This window comes from Lagenorhynchus albirostris, chromosome 20 (genome assembly GCF_949774975.1).
Source record: "Lagenorhynchus albirostris chromosome 20, mLagAlb1.1, whole genome shotgun sequence".
NCBI lineage: Eukaryota > Metazoa > Chordata > Mammalia > Artiodactyla > Delphinidae > Lagenorhynchus > Lagenorhynchus albirostris.
Window position 1 is genome coordinate 47184172 of NC_083114.1, and position 19932 is coordinate 47204103.

Here is a 19932-nt window from a genome sequence, read left to right on the forward strand (position 1 = left end):
TTCTCCTCATACTTGCAGATGTTCACTTTATTCAGACACCCAGCAGCAGAGGTGATTCCGGTAAACGAGGTGATGGAAGACTATATTAGAATGTTCTTGAGAGCTAAGACTTTCTGGACAGTTTTGCTTTTTGCGTACGTAGATCCTTGAACTGTAATACTGGACCCTCCGTTGATCCTGTGTTCAAATTTTAACCCTGACATGTAATTGCTATGAGATTTTGGATGAGTTCCGTAGCGATTCCAAACCTTGGTTTCCTTGGCTACAAAATGGGGATAATATTAGCTGCTCTGTCTCCCAACTATAGAAGATTGTGATAAATATCAAAAAAAGAGTGTTGTGTTTTGTAAGTGGTGAGGTGGATTGAAAATACAATTCAGTCCTGAGAAGACGCTTCATTTGTTCTACAAATATTTTTTAAGTCCAGCCAAATACAGGAGCTGAGCTGGTCCACACAAGACGCCCCATCCCAGTGGACATCTTGGTGCCACTAAGTGTGGGAATTAGAGGCCAGAAGGCTTGTGGTGTGGTTCCTGGGGTGCTTGCCTGGGTTTGGAGGAAGTGGGGCTTGCATGTGTGGTGGTGCCACTGCACAGCGTCCTGGAGGAGGTCACGCTGTGAGCAGAGACTAACCCTAACCCTGACCCCGACTGTGGCTTCCTCTACTCTCCCCACTTTCTCTTTGAAATACTGGCCTGGTCCTGTGCAGACTTGTGCACCTTCCCACACGTAACCAGGAGTCGGGACTGGTTTAGGAAACCTCAGAACTTTGTAAGATTCTGCGTGAGGCCACCAGACACAGGGCCGTTTTTCAAGAGTTTGATCAATAGACCTTCCCTTTCAGGGAAATTTTCCTGCTTTTGTCTCTGCCCTGCTGCCTTGCTATACCCTTTGTGGGAGAGAAATAGGCTAAACTCTAGCATAACTTCTTTTTATCCTCCTCACATCACCCACCCTTTTCTGCTTCAATTTTCCTTGTTTTCCTTTTTAAGATTCCCAGCTGTGGCTGACCAGGCACATGCCTGCAAGCATGTTCCTGATGGGAGCCAGGGAAGGATTCAGGCCCGGAATAGCCGGCTTCTCTGCTCCTGTTCTGACAGCTTCCTCCCTGCATTTCTGTTCCCACCTTCACACCTGCTTCCTGCCTGCTGGGGGTGCTGCTGTGCCTGGAGGGGCCCCTGCCCTGCCTATGCCCCTCCTTCTCCCCCCCTTGCCCCCTCCTTCTCCCCCTACCCCTCCTCCCTTCTCCCTCCTCCCCTCCCCTCCTCCCCATCCCCTCCTCCTCCTCCCCCTCCTCCCCCCTCCTCTTTCAGCACCTCCCTCCCCACCTCCTCACATTAGCCACAGGCTTCCTCTCAGCTTACTTCATCCACAGCTCGTTTGATTAGCACAATGCTCATGAAGCCATTTTGCAGAAATAAGAGATACAAATAGAGCTCTTTTAGTTTATCTTATTGCTCAGTTTAAAGATAAATATCCTCCCAATGACATAGTGGGCATATTTGTACAAATAAAACACTGAAATCTTTTTGATTTTTTATCAATTTAAAGCACTTTTTTAAGTTGTGAGATGGAACGTACCTATAGAAAAATACACAGAACATACATGTACACTTTAAAGATTAATTAGGAGGTAAATACATGTGTAACTATGACTCAGTCAGGAAGTACTGCATTGCTAATACCTTAGAGGTACACCCTGACTCCCTCCCCACAAAGTCATCACTATTCTGACTTTGGGATTATAATTTTCTTGCTTTTCTTTATGATAGTTCGTATTAAGTGTATATTTCGTAAACAATCAGGTTAGTTTTGCTTGATTTTGAGTTTTAAATAAACGGAATAATACTATGTATATTCTTTTGTCTTGCCTCTTTCACTGAGCATTATGTCTGTGCAACTCATTTATGTTGTGTGTAGCTGTTGTTTAATTTCACACTTGAATGGTATTTGACTGTAGAAATGCGCACAATTTATCTATCTGTGCTGGTATCTGTGAACATCGGGCTGTTCCCCGATTTGAATGACGCTGTGGTGAATGTTCTGTACATCTCTTCTGGTACATACGTGTAAGACTTTTTCTGCCCATGTGGTGAAGTTATTAGGTCTTAGGGATCTGAGTCTCCACCTTTCTGGACGTGCCCCACTCTCTTCCCCAGGTCCTCATCCCTGCCAGCCGTGTGAGTTCTGGCCGGAATTGTCCAATTTCCCGCGTGTCCTACACTGCAGCCTGGGTACTCACGTTTCCTGGCCGACTGACAGGGTCATGGACTGCTGGGAAGCATCTGAACTGCCTGTTCTGGTCTCTTGCCTACTTTGCTGTCGGGCTGTCTGTCTTCTTGCTTGTTTGTCAGAGTTGCTTCCAGGGAGTTTAAAATGTGTTCTCTCCTGCAGGACGACGTGATGATGCCTCAGAGGGTGAGGCTGCAACACGCAGCTGCTGTGCGACACCCAACAAGTGTGAGTACGGATGTTTCTGCATGTTTCTGCTGCATTGTTATGCCTTTTGGTAGAACTGCCATTACAGCTTTTTAGATTAAGATTCTTCCTTAGGATAGGAAGAGTCAGTTTGTAATCAGACTGCCCCCTTGGAGAATGATGTGTGCCTGGTGTGTCTGCGCACTCAAGGGTGTTTTCCTTTGAAGGAAAATGTGCTTCTTGTTTTGGGTAGCACTGGTTACTTTCAAATGGGTCCAAAGTATTTTTTTGGTTTGGTTTAGTTTAGTTTGGTTTTATCAGCATTTGAGAAGCTGTGTACCTTGGACATGAAAACACAGGTTGAGAGCTGTAGGATATATCAGTTAAAAAAAAAAATTCCATTAGCTACATAACCTCAGACTACGTTCTCATCTTTCGAATGGCTTCCCCTTTGGCCCCCATGAGCCAGGCTCTCCAGGACCCGTCCTCCTTGGCATTCGCTGGGTGAGAGCTCACTTCCCCCCACAGGAGCCCCATTTCAGGGAGCGTCTCCCAGCCACTTGGACCTGGGGGAGCATCTCGGGCCCGTGGATTCCTCGCTCCCGTGTGACTCAGGGTCGGGGGTGGCCCAGGCAGTTGAATCCCAGAGCTGGTGTCTGACCACAGAGCCCACTGCTCAGATCTCTATGCTGAAATTTTAGTAAAAACATCTTTGAATTACTGTGGTGATCACTGGTTTTGAAAGTGGGAAGGAGAAAGGTCTGGAACTGTCTTAAGATACATGGTGTCTGATTGCCTGGGAACAGCCTCCGGGTTTGCTCTCTTCTGCTGCAGTGCCGTGTCCAGCCATGTCCACACACTAAAGCATCTCCAGTGCACATGAGCCCCTGGGATCTGATCCCAGGTGTTGGTGGGACCTGAGACTCTGCATTTCTCGTGGGCTCCTGGGCACTGTGTTCGGGGTCTGACTGCCTGGCCACTGGGCCTTCACGAAGGAAAAAGCCTGTTCATGGCACAGGGCTCAGGGCTCAGAGAGTGGACCCTATGAAACGTGTACTGAGTTAAGACAAAGGCTCAAATATACACTTCCTTCAGATACAATTTCTCAAGGAGTTTGAAGGACGTTTGTTCGCCCAAGATGAATTCTTTCTCTTCCAGTAGCCCCTTATTTTGGAGCTGTGAATTTAGCCCGCTGATTTTCTCCTTCTAGGAAATGTAGCCCCTCATGCTCTGTCTCCAGCTGCCCAGCCCCTGCACACCTGACGGTGACTGGGGACTTGGCTGTCATGTAAACAAACCTGTTGTCGTCTTTTCATGGAATAGGTGATGTTTTACACCTTAAGTTTGATGCTGAGGATTCTTATGCTCAGAATTGTAATTGCCCTTATATTGCTTAAATTTAACCGTTGTTAATGTTAACATGTCCTTGAAACACGCCTGGAAGAAGATAAAAATGGCCTTCGGCTACTTCTTGAGAGGCTTCTTGAGAGCAGCTCCACTGCTCCTCAGGCTGGAGCTTCCAGAGGCTAGATGTGAGGGAGGTTCAGAAGTGCCCAGCCGCCTCTTTATTGAGAAGTGGCCCTTCGCCGAGGTAGCATCATGGGGGCCAGTGCACGCCCTGGGTCTGATGGCGGGGGGCTGGTGTCACCTCACTCACCAGGACTGCTGGAATCCTTGGGCCGGTCCCCTAGGGACCAGAAGGTCAGGAGTGGTAGTAACTAGACCAGCCTTCGGGGAGGGGCCCACAGCCTCTTCTCTGGCCCAACAAGCCAGCACTGCCTACCCCAGCGCCCACCCCCAGTGCCCCCAGGTCCGCCCACAGCGTCTCACAGGTCTGCTCCTCGCAGCAGACTCCCCTGCTCACTCACCAGGGCCTGGGGGCTGTGTGTGTCCTTGCCCTGAATGGGGCTGGGCTGCAGTATCAGTCCCTTTTGGCATTGTGCCAGTGCACCACGCCAGCCTGCCTGTGAACCTGCTCTACCACTGGGTCCTGGGGACCAGCCCCGTGAGGCCCTGGGTGCAGCTGAAGGAGAGGTCAGAGCCATGGGTGGGTGACCCGTGGAGTGGTCTTCATGGCCGTGAGGCCACTCAAGCTCATGCCTTGGTGGTCTGACAGTACCCAGCTCCTGGTGGGCAGAGTGGCCACGTGGTGCCCTGGCCACGCCACCTTGAATGGCCCACAGCTCCATGTCACAGGGTCCTGGGGTCTGTGCTGTGACGGCCCCGCTGGGGCTGCAGGTGTCCACATCGTCGACTGCCACCAGCTTCCTCCAGGACTCTGCAGCCTCAGGGCCAGATGGCAGGCCCGTGCTTCTTCGGACCCCACTCTTAACTATGGTCAAGGGTGAACAGGACCCCAAGTGGCCCAAGGAGACCGGCCAAGTCCTGTGCCTCTCTCTTCATGGTCCCTCACCTCAGAGGTAGTGTTGCGGTGCCCAGACCTCTGGACCCAAAAGTCTTGCTCATCAGGTGCCACAGGATGTCCTCAACACGGTGGCCAGCACGACAAAAATGTCCAGCGTGCAGACCACTGAGCAATGTGAAGACAGCAGAAAGGGTCCCAGTGCTGACTCGCCGATGCAGCATGTGCGCGGGACGTCTGCTTCTGCAGGGGTGTGTGGGGACCAGCACCCCCTTCCTTCAAGCCTCCAAGGTAGCCCAGTGTCTGCTTTTCCCCCAGGATGTGATGTTGTGTTCGATTTACACTCGAGGCTGGGATGGCCTCCACCTGCCCCTTCTCTTACACTAGCCCGTAATCACACCCCAGGGAACCCGTGTGAGGCTCAGCTGGGTGCTAAGCCTGTGCTTTCTGGTTACACGTTCAGGAACCTGGAAGTGGTCACTGGTGGGACCTGTGTGCCCATGAGCCCAGTTTATTACCTGACTTGTGGACCCTTACTCCAGTGGGCATGATGGGTCTGGTGTCACCTGGGCCCTGTGTCCAGCCGCCTCACATGATCAGTGTCCCCTCCTGGCCTTAGATCCTGCATCTTCGGTGCATCTCCCCTGCCGTCACAGGTCCATCCTCGTGGGTGGGGCCTCTCCTTCAGCTGGTGGGTCTGAGTCTGAGAACTGGCCCAGATCTGGAAATGGTCAGGGGTGATTTTCACAGTTTCCAAGCACTTAGAATATATTCTACATTGAAAAAAGAATTTTGTCTGAAGAATTTTGTAACAAGTGTATATATTATAGAGAGTGAGATACTTTCAGACACATTGTCCACCTCCGCCCCCTTTTTTGTGTGTGATTGGTTCACATGTGAAGTTACTTTTGGTGGTTCTCCATGTGTAAGTTCAAAGACCTCGAAATCTAGGGATATATAAGGAATTTGGAAAAAATGTAGACAGTATCAGTTAATCTTAATTAAAACACATTGGTTTATGCCTTTATAAAGTTCTAGGTTACAGCTTTTCTTGCTAACCTTGTATTAAGTGCACTTGATACTCTGCTCCCAGCGCTGGAGCACCTGTGCCCCCTCTGGCATCACAGGTTTGCAGCGAGACCAGGGGTTCGGCACAGTCCTGTTGCACCAGAACAAAATCAGCTTTAGAAGGGTTGTTGCTGTAGTGCCAGGTTTTTTAAAAGTCATGACCTACAAAAATCGTGATTTGCAGTTGCTGGTTGGTGGTTTTGTTGATTATATCACATTGTTTGGAAAGAATGAAATGAATGCTAAGTATATGTTTGTCCTTGGTCATTACTTCTTTAAGGCCATTTACAAGAAAGCCATTTAATTATGAGGGTGGCAACTTCCATAAATTGTGCCGCTGCATATTCTCTGCAGAACTTCTGAGATGTTACGTGTCAGGCGTCACCGGTGTAGAATTTCTCCACCCACTTATTGAGCATTTTGGAGCAAGGATCCGCTCTGGGACAGAAGTTGGGTGGGGTCAGGGAAGCCGCTGTGTTTGGTCTGGGCCCCTCCCTGGGGGTTCACCTGCGCACGGGCAGAGGTGAGAAGCTCTGCATTCTCAGGAGTATGGAGGTGTTGAGGATGACGGTGGGAAGGAGGCAGGGAGCGCCTTGCAGAGGTACAGGGCACCCCAGAGCTTTTCCAGCACACGTGGGTGGGTCCTTCCCCGTGGCCTCAGGACAGGCCAATGGCAGGACTTCCTTATGTCCCCGATGTGAGTCTCCAGGGGGCTCGGGAGGGGTCCTCAGTGACCTGGCCTGGCTCGGAGTCGGCGACAGGCTCATGTCCACCATGCCTGGTGGGAATGCAAAGCGGGAAGCAGGAGCTGTGGACCCGTTTCTGCCTTCAGGTGGCACCAGGGCCATCACCTCATCTCCGCTCAGCGCAGCCTCTTCCTGCCCTGAGTGTAGCTGCTGCGGCCTCTGTCCACTGAGCGGCACTGAATTGGTCAGGCTGAGCGTGTGCCCTGGTAGTGGCACAGGCGCTGCAGAGAGGGCACAGCTGTTTGAGGGGCCGATGAGGGGCTCACGCTGGCACGAGGTTTGGAGGCGGGTGGGTCTGCTGTCAGCATCTAAAGCCCGGTGGATGCTGCGCCACTTCCAGCTCCGTCCTCACCGCACCTTGGAGCGAGCACCGTCTGTGTGCCCAGCGGAGGCTGGGAGAAGTGGGGCGCAGATGGGGGCCTTGCTCAGTCACTCAGGACGGAACCTGGTGCTGGGCCCTGTGGTCCAACTCTGCCTCATAGCACAAGAGATCGGCTGGGGAGGCCCCTGGCCCACGGTGCCCAGGGGTGGGTTTGCAGGTGGTGGTTCTGCGTCCACGGTTGACCCTGATAGAGCCTGGGGGGTGGGACGTGCTGCCGGCCAGGCATGGGTCTCTGGGAATGCTTGGTATTTGGAAGGTGGGTGTGAGGCAGGAGGGTGACCGGGGACTGCGGGGAGGCTGCAAGGGCCCTGCTGAAGACGGACCCGGTCCAGAGTAATGTGCTGGAGCAGGATGCCTGGGAGATATGAGCCGATGAGGGCAGCTCATGTCCTACCTTCTGGAGGAGTCTCTCAGGTTAAAAACCACAGGGCTTCCCTGGTGGCGCAGTGGTTGAGAGTCTGCCTGCCGAGGCAGGGGATGCGGGTTCGTGCCCCGGTCCGGGAGGATCCCACGTGCCGCGGAGCGGCTAGGCCCGTGAGCCATGGCCACTGAGTCTGTGCGTCCGGAGCCTGTGCTCCGCAACGGGAGAGGCCACAACAGTGAGAGGCCCATGTACCGCAAAAAAAAAAAAAAAATCACAGCGACAGAACTTGTGTTCCTCCACATCTGCCCCACGTTGATGTGACCACCACACATGAAAAACAAACATCTGTGCATTTAGGTTTTGTGGAGTGTGGCCTCCGCACACCCCAGCCACATCTGACATGTACCGTTCCAGACGAGTAAGCACAGGTGAGCCTCTCAGGAACTAGCAGGTGTTTGAATGGCCCTATTTCCTCGTGGCAATTGTTGTCCAGGTAAGTAGAAGTTGATCGATAAGTAAAGTCATTTTTTTGAAAAGATTTTTGATGACAAGAAGCATTTGGGAGTATGAAATAAGGAAAATTGTTAATCTAACTTAAAATATTAAAACATTGCTTCCATTACTAAATGTATCCACTTGAAGTATTTTAAGGATTGGGTCCATAAGACAAATAGGAGTTGTTAATGAAATCTAATTTCAATTTATATTTTAGTAATCATTATGCATAAATATAAATTAGGAACTAATTTCATAAGTATGCCTGGGAGATATGAGCCGATGAGGGCAGCTCATAAGCTAATTGATAAAATTATAGCCTTACATTTCTCTTTTCCCCCCCCTTTTTTTTTTTTTTTCATCTTCAGACCATGGTTCTGAAAGCCCTGCTTAGAGGAACCCTCTAGCAACACTATGAGGATGGTGGGTGGGGAGGGTGGGCTGCCCTCCTCTCAGAATTTGTGTTGCCGGGTCCCAGGTTCATTTTATAACTTCCCTACTTGAGTTTGCTGTGTGGGTGTGCGGTAACGGTTCTCATTTCCATTAAGAACTGAGGTTAGTGAAGTTTAAAAAATTCAGTTTCTGAATAAGATCTTGCAGATGGGTGCCGATCCCAGCCACGTCCAAGCCAAGCTACCCCAGAACGGCACACCTCCTAACACGGCCACACTCTTGTCCCTTCCCTGCCCCGCTGGTTTTCTCTGTTGTCTTTTCTATTTTATTGACTTCTGCTTTTTATTACTTTGTTCCTTCTGCATTGCATGTAATTGGTTTTCATCTCCCGGCTTGGGTTTTGCGTCAAGCCTCTTTCCTCCTGGTTTCCTCTTTCCTACCTTTTGGTTTTGTTTTGTTTTATGATTCCATTTTATCTGTACTATTGCTTTACCAGCTATCCCTCTTTGCTTCATTATTTTTCAGTGGTTGGCCTAGGGTCCGCCTCTTACCCCTCACACGCTACTTGAAATAAGTGGCGCCGTCTCACGGGGAGCGTAAGAAGGTTACAGAGTCACATCGTGCCACTCAGTTTATGCTGTAAACTCCACAGCGTTTGCTTTTATTTTTACCAAAGTCAATTATCTTATAAAGAAGTTGCACATGGAAAAATGTCTTCTGCTTTTACACATCTGTTTACCGTCGTTGCCACTTGTCATTCCTTGGTATAGATCAGGTTGTTTCCTTCTCCCCAGAGAGCTTCCTTCATCTTTTTTTGTAATTTAAGTCTTCTTGTGATGAATAATTTTGGCTTTCGTTTTTCTGAAAAATATTTCTTTTGCTTTAATTTTTGAAAATTATAGTACTTGGCTAATGAATTCTAGGTTGAAGTCATTCTTTCTTTAACGATGTCTCTCCCTTGTCTGGTTTCCATTGCTTCTGTGGAGAAGTCTGCTGTCATCCTTATATTCGGTTCTCTGTGTGTAATAGGTGTTTTTCTCTGACTCCTTTTAAGATCTTCTGTTTAATACTGGTTTTCAGCAATTTGATTATTATGTACAAGCATGAGTTGTTTTTTTTTTAAAGGTTGGCTCTGCGGGGGCTTTGTTGAAGTTCTGGGATCTGTGGTTTTATAGCCCACATCAGATTTGGAAAAGTTTTGACCATTATTTCTTCAAGACTTTTTTCAGTCTCCCACTCTTTGGGTTCATTCAGCCTGTGTCTATTGAGCACCGACTGTGTACAAGGTACCGTGCTGGCCTGGTGTCCACAGTGGTCTGGCGTGAGGGCAGGGCAGACAGCACGGGAGAGGAGCTCGGCATCCCACTGCAGGTGCCTCTTTTTATGGTTTGCCTTTGTCTGCCCTGTGGTCCAGGCCAGCATTCTTTTAAAAAATGTTAAAGCAAACAAAATATCCTCACTTTTGTTCTTTGTAGACCAGCACTCACAGTGTTTAAAGCCTCAAAGAACAGCCAGCCCCCAAAGCTCCAGCTTCATTTCGTGTTCACCTAATCCTCCTCCTCCACGTGAGACCCCACCCAGCGTGGTTCAGCCTTCATCAGAGGCAGAGAATGGAAGAGGAGGTTTGGGGAGGGGGCTCAGGCACTCACCGTGGAAATAGCACAAGTCAGCTCATGTCCCAGAAAGACCACGTCTGCCGCCCCTCACGGTCTGGCTGGAAGTGTGGCTTTCGGCGCAGGCTGGACTGGGCTGCACTCTGCTGGTCTGCCGCCCCCAGCATCTGTTCATGACGCAGCAGTCATGGGGCCGGGGCCTGGGTGTCTGTATAGAAGTTAAGCCTCTTCTTCATGTTTGGGAATACTTCTGAAACAGGATTTCTACCTCACAGCTTTGATCCACATTTTTGTTTTTTGACTCAAAATCTTTCCTGTTCAGCAATCAAATGCAAGACAGTGTCAACAAGGCCAGAAAACAGATGGAATAGACAGTTTAAAAAAAATACGCTTTGGTCAGATTAGGTGTGGTACCTCGCAACTGGGCAAGGTGATCATTCAAGGGCTGTTCTAATTTACAGCTGAATTTTGTATGTGTTTTTAGGAGAAATATATGAAAAGTTCACACATAGAATTCAGCAGTTTGTAAAAAGATACAGGCCTATGGCCAAGTGTGTTTTATCCCAATCAGGAAATGGATGAAAGACATGAAAGACGCTTCCCTGGAAAGTCAGGCAGATGAGAAATTAGCCCCTGGAAGGAGATTCAACCTTTTGAGCCACCGGGGGTGCATATTACCACCACGACAAGGTACCACACACACACCTGTCGGAAAAGCCAGAATAAAACACATGGCAAGGACACAGGGAGACTGGTCACACTCGCTGCCGTGGGGATGGAAGGGGTGCAGCTGCTCGGGAAAACAGCAGTTTCTTTAAAAATTAAATATGAAACTACCATACGACCCACAGTCACGCTCCTGGGTGTTTATCCCAGAGAAACGAAGACTTAACATTCACACAAAAACCCCTGTGTGAAGTGCAGCAGACTAGTAGTAATAGCTTCAAACTGGAAACAGCCCAGGTGTCCTGTAGAGGGTTGAGCTGTGGAGTATTTTTCAGCCAAAAAAGGAACAAATCTCCAGGGAATCACCAATGAAAAAAGCCAATCTTGAAAGGCAACACACAGTGTGATTGCATTTATGCAATGTTCTTGAAAAGACAGAACTACAGCACTGCAGTAGCAGGTTCACGGCTGTGAGCTGGGTGGGGGGGGAGGCGCAGCTATAAAGGCACCACGAGGGGTCCCTGTGGCCGTGGAAACGCCCAGGGTCCCTCAGCCCAGTGGAGGCCACGTGTTGGCTTTTCAAGATGTTACCATTAGAGGAAACCGTGTAAAGGCTACATGGGATCTCTGTGTATTGTTTGTTAACACTACATGGGAATCTACCATTTCTCAAAAAAAAAAAAGCTTAATTTAAAAAAAACACAACAAAAAAGGACCTACTGTATAGCACAGGGAACTCTACTCAATATTCTGTAATAACCTATATGGGAAAAGAATCTAAAAAAGAATGGATACATGTATATGTATAACTGAATCACTGAAAACAAAACAAACAAAAAAAAACCACACAACAAAATTCAAGCAAAGCAAGCAAAAACCTTCTCAAAACTCTTCAGTAGCATAACTGCATTAATATAAATTAGTCATCATGTGTACGTGCTGTGTATATTAGAGCAAGATTTCAGAAACTCAAATATTGTGGGGTGACTTTTAATAGTTTCTCAGTAAGGTGACTTGGGCAGTGATGTAGGTTTGCCGACCACTCTGACCTTCCTCACTGTGTTCCTCGGCTGTCAGGGAGGTGGAGAAGGCACAGCCAGGGGATTAGAGGTTAGTGTCGTTTCCCCAAGGCCAGCCAGCCTCTGAGAGCCTTACAGGACCCTCACCAAGGGGCAGGCTCTCTGCTGCCACGGGCACCCCGGCTGCCCTCCCCCAGCCAGAAAGGAGGAGAAAGGCCCCCTCCTGCTGCTGCGAGGGGTCCCTCCCTCAGAAACCAGCCCGTTCCCTGCCTCTGAGCCCTGGGGCTGCTGGTGTCTGAGCATCAGGACCCCTGGTATCTGCGGCAGACACCAGCCTCTCTCCAAACCTGCCTCACCGACCAAAGGGCCGGACCTTTTTACCTCTGAGCAGTCTCAGAGATGTGTAAACGCGCTGCAAGCAGATACCCCAGCAGAACGTGCAGGGGGGCTTCCCTAGGTGCTGGGGCACTGTCAGACAGCATGACAGGGCTGCTGAGAGGCAGCGTGCAGAGCTGGGTATGCGGAGAGGGGATCGTGTCCATGGCCAGGAGGAGGCAGGGCCGGGTTCCAGGACCAAGGGCGGAAGGAGGTGGTGATGCAGGGTACGGAAGAGGACTTAGAGGGCAGCTAGCGCAGATTCTTCCTGGGATGGGGTGTGCCCGTCTGGTGGCGTCGTGGGGCGGGGGGCTGCTGTGGCAGCCTAGACAGAGGGAGGCGGCCAGGGAAGTGAGCTGTTAGGGCTGTGACTCTTGTTTATTTAGAGGCTGGAAGGAGAAAGTTATTGGGAAACAGGGCTGTTCCAGCGGCTGCAGCGGATTTATTTTAAGTCCTATCTGTTATTGTTTCACAGATCATCGGTTGCCAAGTGAGGAGGGAGCCCCCCAACTCCACCGAGCGATACACGCGGTGGATCAACCATCTGGCGCCCGACCAGCTACTCACCCAGGTACGCCTGCCGCCTGCAGTTGGCCCCGGCATCCCCGAGAGGGGCTTTTCATGCCCTTAGCACCTGTGTCTGCCTGCCTCCTGGGCTCAAGGCACAGTCCAGGTAGGCGCTCCCTAGAGAAGGGGGACAGCGTTTCAGAGGAGCCCGGCCTGGGGCGGAGCCAGAGCCAGAGGGCAGGTGTGCGGGGCACCCCCAGGCCAGCCGCGTAGGCTGAGGCGGACGGATCCAGAGGGCAGGAGGCCAGGGCTCGGGCAGCGCTGAGCTGCTGCAGGGGTGAGGTGTCCAGGAAAGGCCTGAGTGTCTGGCGGGGCGGGGCCGTCCCCGAGCAGGGCAGCTGGAGGGGGGCCGGGTCTGGGGGAATGAGCTGAGATGCACTGTGTGGGTGGAGCTGGTCAGCAGACGTCAGGAGCCCTCGGAGCTAGAAGAGGGCGTGGGCTGAAATCAGACTAGAAGCCACCAGGAGCGGGGCCACGGCCTGGAGAAGGAGGCCAGGAAGAGGTTCTCGGTCTCAGCTGTGGGGTCCCGAAATCCACGGGACTTCGGGTGGGTCCACGACCGTGTGTTGATGCGGTGTTGAGTGAGGACAAGAACCAAAGATCCTCTCTTCATCCACCTTTGAAAACCAGCCACTGCCCCAGCGTGCCAGCAGCCGCTTAATGCTCTGTAGCAAATCACCCCAAACAGACTTAAAACAGCCCCGGCTCTTGGGGGCGGGCCCAGGCCTGCTGCATTTGCCTCTTGGCCCAGCCCTGGTGCCCCGCCAACGGCAGATGCTCCAGACTCTTCCTCCTGCTGGACGAGCTGCTCCCAGGACTCACCCCGCCCCCCACCCACCCAAGACCGGAGAAATGTGCTCCTCAGGGTGGGGGCCCCAGTCAGAGGGGGAGGAGTGGGGAGCAGCCCCCCAAAGCCCACCAGGAAGTAGCTCTAGAAGGCCTGGAAATATTCTCCCCCCAGTGAGGTGCTGGGGTCTGTCCCACGTTGCGATTTCCTGTGATCCTGCCATATAATGAAGTGCTTTTTTCTAAACTCTGAATTTTGAAAACTGAAATCTTGGTATAAGGGAATGATTTATAGTGATAATCAGCTTCTGAAATTAGAGCTGCTTGTGATTATGGCATCAGGTGTTCTGTTCACTGAACTCAAAGTGACTCAGAAGAAACCCTGAGAGTTTCCTTTTGTGGGGCTGTTTCGCATGCTTCTTTGGATAATCCGAGATTATTTACCCTTTCCTCTTCAGTATTGGGTTTGCCAGTTGCTTCTGTTATCAAAATGACTTCACCAGCTTTTAAGTTCTATGCCGTTCAGGCTGGTCCACACACAGAAAAAGCACTTTTGCATTTGGATTTACTTTTCCCATTTTGAGATGAATATTCCAGTAATGGCCTAATAGCTACAGGTGGTGCACTAATAACAGGTAATAATAATAGGGGCACTAGTAACGAGTGAGGGCAGTGAGGGCACTGGAGAGGCTCAGTCACTGCTGCTCCCCCAGCCGTGAGGAATGGAGAAGGGCCGGTGTATGTGGCCCACGTGGCCTCCTCGGAGCTGGCAGGGTCTCTGCTGTTGGTGCGGGAGCTCACGAGTTGATGCTGACAGTCATGCGGGATGGTTGCAGCTCTGTCCCGTCTGCACCAAGCGGCCCTGGATCACCGACAGCCACTGAGCGTCGGGTTGCTGCAGAGCTGTCGGGAGGGTGTCCTTCCGCGTGGCGGGGCACACGAGCTGGTGGAGCTGTGAGTCCACAACAGCTTCAGGCCTCTGAGCAGAAGGGAGTCTTCTCTCCAGGTTGTGAAGGTACCTGAAGGAGAAGCGTTCGACCTTAGCATCCCGAGTTGGGAAGAGGGCCAAGGGCTCTGGGTACACAAGCTCTGGGTACCCCTTGCATCTCAGTTGGCATTTGGATATGAGTGTGCAAACCATCATTGGCGAATGGAGAATAAGCACTGGGTCTGTGACTCCTGTCGCCATCCCTCTCCTGGTCCTTCCCTCTGTGGAGCAGGTCCAAGCCGCGGGTCACGGCTCTGGGATGTACCACCTGTTTACAGATGCCCTCCCAGGACGTGCACTGATGGTTTCAGAACAAAGAATCACAGCCGCCTCAGTGAAGAGCTAGTAAGAGCTTTCATATCCTAACTGGGAAATTAAAATGTCCCACTGAGTGTGAATCCCCTGGCCTGCGGTCAGCCCTGGGTCCCCCTCAGATGCACAGCTCTGCACCTGCAAGGGGGCTCTGGAAACGCTCACCTCAGTCCCAAGTATTAGAGGGTCTGTGTGTAAGTGTAGAGGTGGCTGCGTGAGAGAAACTGCTGAGCTGGCTTCTGCCATGTGCTGGATTTTCTGGGAGAAGGTGAGTCACACAGAAACTGTGTGACTGAACACTGAGGGTATAATTTACATGCAGCACATTCTCAGCCAGAAATACAAGTTCTGAGCCGAGGGCAGACTTAACTGTTTACTGTTAAGCATCATAGAAATAATTAAGGTAGGGTCTTCCTAAACAGTCTTTTTCTTTAGCAAGTCAGGGGAAATTAAAGTATAAAGTTTCTCAAAATAAAGTGAAAGAAGATATCTCTTATTTAAGCCATTTCTCAACTGTTACAGTCACCGAAATCACCAGCACTCTGTGGGGTCTTTGTTCATAGTCTAAATTGAGTCACATTTGTGAGGTGGAGAGCAGCGTAATTTGGTTTGATATTTGTGTGTCTACTTGAATGTCTGATTAGATACCCACCATGCACAAAGTTGAATCAGAGTACTATAAAATTAACACTCTGCTAATTCCAAATAAACCAAGAGGTGGAAAGTTGTCTGGACAAATGGCCTGGAGCCTGTGCCAGCCTGAAAATGCACCTGTTTTAGGCAGTGCCCACTTTACACCTTCAGCGCGGGGCTGTTCCCAAGGGACCTGAATCTCTTGGATGGGGATGGGGGGCAAGGGGAGGCAAGGCCAGACCCCATCCCTGCCTCAGAGGCTGCCCCTGGGGGATCCCGGCAGCTCCAAGGAGGGGTTGGGGGCCCTGGCAGCCTGCATGGGTAGCTGGGTCCTTACCGAGGCCAATGAGCCCAGCCCTGGCTCCCTGGAGTATGTGCTCAGGTTCACAGCGGAAGGAAGACAGCAGGAGTGGGTGAGGCGCCCCCTTCAGCCCAGCCCCACCTGGTCCTTGTCCTCCACGCCTGCTCCCAGCTGCCCTTGCACCTCTCTCCAGGATCCGTGCTTCCCTGGTGTCTTAGCCTGCTCAGGCTGCCATAACAAATGCAATAGACAGCTATTTCTCACAGTCTGGGGGCTGGAAGTTCTAGATCAAGGTGCCAGCAGGTGGTTCCTCCTGAGGCCTCTCTCTTGGGCGAGTAGATGGTCGTCTCCACCCCGAGTCGTCACAGGGCCTTTCCTCTATGGCTCACTCCCGGTGACTCGTGGATCATGGCTCCACCCATGACCTCATTTAACCTTAAAACCTCTTTAAAGGCTTCATCTCCAAATGCAGTCGCCTGGGGGGTTAGGGCTGCAGTGGGCTTTGGGGGACACAATTCGGCCCATAGCGTTTGGACACCCTCTTTGGCTCCTCCACAGCCCCTGGTGGTCCCCCCTGGTCTGTGTCCCTTGCCCCTGGGCCCACAGGACACAGTGGTATGTGGACAGGGCTGCAGCGAAGAGAACAGCCCCCCTTCCTGTACAGCCTCTCCTTCGTGGCCCCGTGCGTTCCACAGGGAGGGTGTCACCCAGCTTTCATCTGCCCGCAGCGTCTGAACAGCTTGGCATGAACGTAAATGGGAAAAATGTACAACCCACCTGCCAGCACTAATGCACAGACTCTCACTTTATCCAGTATCCAAGGACTCTAGACTAGCAAAATTTCTAGATAATTAAAGTTTACCTCTGTAAGTATAGACTCTTTACCTAAACCAGCACTCCCCAAACTTGTTTGATCATAAAATAGCTCAAAAACTTGAAAACAATGCAGATCCCTCATCTACTCCCATAGAGTTTCTGATTTAGTGGCTCTGGAAATGTGCATTTTTAACACGTGCCTGAATATTTTTGATGAAACTCTTTGAGAATGTTATTCCTGCCTCTAATCTGGAGGCCAGGCTCCTGGTACCTGCACAGAGAAACTGCTTCCCCACCGGATCGTAGAGTCATTTTACAAAGCCTAACCAATTAAAAATTGTGTATTTTTGAAATAACTCCAGACTCACATAGAAGTTGCAAAAATAGTAGAGTTCCTGTGTGCCCTTCACCCAGCCCCCCATTCGTAACATACCCACAGTATGATGTTCAAACCAGAAGATGCACACTGGTACAACCCTGCTCGGGGTTCACACATTCTTGTTGGGGAGGGGTGGGGGGTTTATGGAATTTCATCACGCGTCTGCATCAGCACAGCCCCTGCCACAATCAGGATATTGGAACTATCCTGCACCCCAAAGAAACTGCTTGCTAGTCACACTTTGTCCTGCCCCTGCCCCTGCCCCTGGCAACAACTTCTCTGTCCCCTTCGCTGGAGTTTTGTCATTTGAGGCAGTTATGTCAGTGGAACCACGCCTTTTTCATTCCGCATTGTGCCCTCGAGATGACAGTTTGTTCCTCCTGTTGCCGAGAGAGTCCAGTTGCAGGGACGCGCCCGTCATTGTGGGGCTGTGACAAGTAGGGCTGCTGAGACCCTGATGGGCAGGCTTCACTTCCTGGGATGAGCACCGGGTTTGGGACTGTGCATCTGTGTTCAAGTTGAAGTCCACGCGAGGCTCCCGGAGTGGCCGCGCCATTTCCTCTCTCGGCACTTGGTGGTGTCAGATTTTTCATGCCAGTCGTTCCGTGGTGTCTCATCACTGCTCTGCCTTGCATTTTCCTAACGGCAGTTTCTTATGTGCTTATGCACCATCCACTAAGCGTCTGTTCTGATCTTTTGCCCATTTTCTTATTGGATTGTTTGTTTTCTTGCTATCGAGTTTGAGTTTCCTTTTGGACAGAAGTCCCTTGTTAGGTGTGTTTGCAAGTCTTTTCTCCTTATCTGTGGCTTTTCTTTCATCTACTTAACAAGAGTCTTTCACAGAACCAAAGTTTTTAATTTTGGTGAAGTCCAACTCATCTATTTTTTAAATAGATTGTGCTCTGGGTATCAATGTCTAAGGATGCTTTATGTAACTATAGGTCACAAAGATTTTCTCCTAAAGTTTTATAGTTTTACGTTTTACATGTAGAGCTATGATTCATTTTAAGTTGATTTTTGCATAAGGAGCGAGGTTTGGATCAAGGCTCTTTTTCTTTCTTTCTTCCTTTCCTTTGCTTACAAATGTCCAAGTGTTTTCACACCATTTTTGGTGAGAATACTACCTTCCTTTATTGGCCTTTGTCAAAAATCAGTCAGCCGTGCTCGTGTGGGTGTGTTTCTGGGCCATTCTGTTGCATTGATCTGTGTGTCACTCCGTGGCTACACTCTCCTGGTCACTGTAGCTGTGGAGGAAGTTTGAAATCAGTTAATGTGGTTCCTCCAACTTCATCCTTCTTTTTCAAAGTTATTTTTGCTATTCTAGTTCCTTTGCCTTTTCAAATACTGAGCAGTTCTTCAGTTCTGAGCAGGCACTGACCGGGTGTCCTAAAAAACTCAGTTCTGACTCCACGTGCCTGGAGACAGCGTCAGATCCCACAGATTAAGGGCTCAGTCCTACAAGACTGCCTCACTTCAGCCCAATCACAAGTCCAGGTCGTCACCTGTGCTTCCACCTGACTGGCTATAAATCAGGGTTCCCACGACCCCCTCCTCTGTCAATTAATTTGCTTGAGCCATTCACAGAACTCAGAGGAACATTCACGTATGTTTACAGTTTACTGTCGTGGATATGATGAAGAATACAGGTGAACAGGTGCGTAGAGTGGGGTCCAGAAGCGTCCTGAGAACAAGAGCTTCTGTCCCCAAAGAACATGAAGATCCACCCACATTTCATGGATGCTGGCCTCTGGGCGGGGACCTTGCCTGTGTCACCCCCGTCACCCCTACCTGACCACCATGACTTTCTGGGACGGTGGTCCTCCTTCATTCTGTTGTCCAACCTGAGGCAGGTTCTGCTCGGGTCTAGCTCTAACCTGGATTCACACTGAGAAGGGGCCCCTGAGAAACTGGTGCCCAGCTCTTGCTGATTTGACACAGCACAGTCCAGCATAGTGAGATTTCTTTTTACGTGGAGGAGAGTAAATTAGCTAAGAATAATTCAGAAAAATTTGCTAGAACCAAAGATGTGGGCTGCCAGATGAAAAGGGCCCTTGGGTATCTTGCCCAGGGTACGAGAAAAGACCCTGCCCAGGATTTAAAGCCCTTGGGCAGTTCAGAGAGGAGAACAGCAGGAACAAATGTGGTCTTGGTTTTCTCAGCAATTGCAGTGGAACCCGTAAGACACTGGGACACAAGTTTCAAAATTCTCACAGAAATGGTTTTGACTGTTGAATTCTATGCCTAACGAAATTGTCAGTCGTGTGAAAATATAACAAGGACTTTTTCATATAGGGATTCAAAATATTTGTCTCTTACAAAAGATTTCTCAGAAATTTACTGGAAGACATTCCATCAAATTAAGAAGCAAATTGAAGAGGAGGAAGATATGAGATCTAGGAAGCAGGTCTCCAACCTGGGAGGAAGGCCAGAAGCAGCCCAGGAAGGAGTGGGGAGATAGAATAAGTGCTTTACACACAAGGAGCACAGGCCTCCTTTTTCTTCAATTATAGAAACACTCAATTAGGGAGCAAGGAAAACAAGGGAGAGGCCTTTGTGTACAATGGGATGTGACAGGGGCGACCGCACTCAACCAGCTCCTAGCACTTGAATGAAGCCGCAACAGCAAAGGAGCAGAAAGGCACCAAGAAGAGCAGAGAAACTGAAGCTCACATCAGTTGAGACAGAGGAAGTTCTGGGCAGATAACCTCTCAAAATGAGAAGACAGAGAAGTGCAGCAGCGGGAAATACCAGACGCTCATGTTTTTATTCTAATCCAGTACCTGCGACATCCCGACGGCCCTGACTTCCCGACTCCGTGCTTCGTCCCCTTGTCCCCGTCTCCCGAGGCCACTGGGCTCGCCCTGGGTACCGAGAGGGTCATGTCCGGCCCGGCTGAAGGACACTCGTGTGTGTGTTTGATGTTCTAGTTGTCCACGGAGGGGACCAAGCCACACTTTACTCTGGTCACCCCTCCCCTAACAAGAGCAGCCCCTGACCACCTCCTCTGTACTTGCCATTCCACATACATTTTCCTTAAAAAATAGAAAAAGGATAACTTTTTTAAAAGTTGAAACATTTCAGGCCTCCAAAAATGCAGAGAATACGCCTCCCCTCGGCTGCAGTGCGTGCCCTTGGGTGACCCCTCGCGGCTCGGTCTCGTGTGCAGCCTGGCCCCTCGTCCCTTCCCGGACGGTGTACCCAAGATCCCCACTTCAGGTTCTGCTGCTCGAGCCCGTGAAGGTCCCCACT

General features: G+C 50.4%; 1 protein-coding gene across 16 annotated transcripts in view; it reads left to right on the plus strand.

The window, feature by feature from the left end:
- Window positions 1–19932, plus strand: part of B3GNTL1 (UDP-GlcNAc:betaGal beta-1,3-N-acetylglucosaminyltransferase like 1) — a 158869-nt gene that overhangs the window by 42531 nt on the left and 96406 nt on the right. For 14 of the 16 annotated variants that reach the window (XR_009537400.1, XR_009537399.1, XR_009537401.1 and 11 more), the window contains 2 exons: window positions 2395–2460; window positions 12377–12472. Coding sequence is in view for 8 of the 16 variants with exons in the window: in XM_060132927.1 (XP_059988910.1) it covers window positions 2395–2460; window positions 12377–12472 (162 nt within the window). In the remaining 8 variants the exon portion in view is untranslated. Of the gene's footprint in view, window positions 1–2394; window positions 2461–3628; window positions 3707–12376; window positions 12473–19932 lie in introns of all 16 variants that reach the window. The other 2 variants (XM_060132931.1, XM_060132930.1) reach the window with 1 other exon arrangement.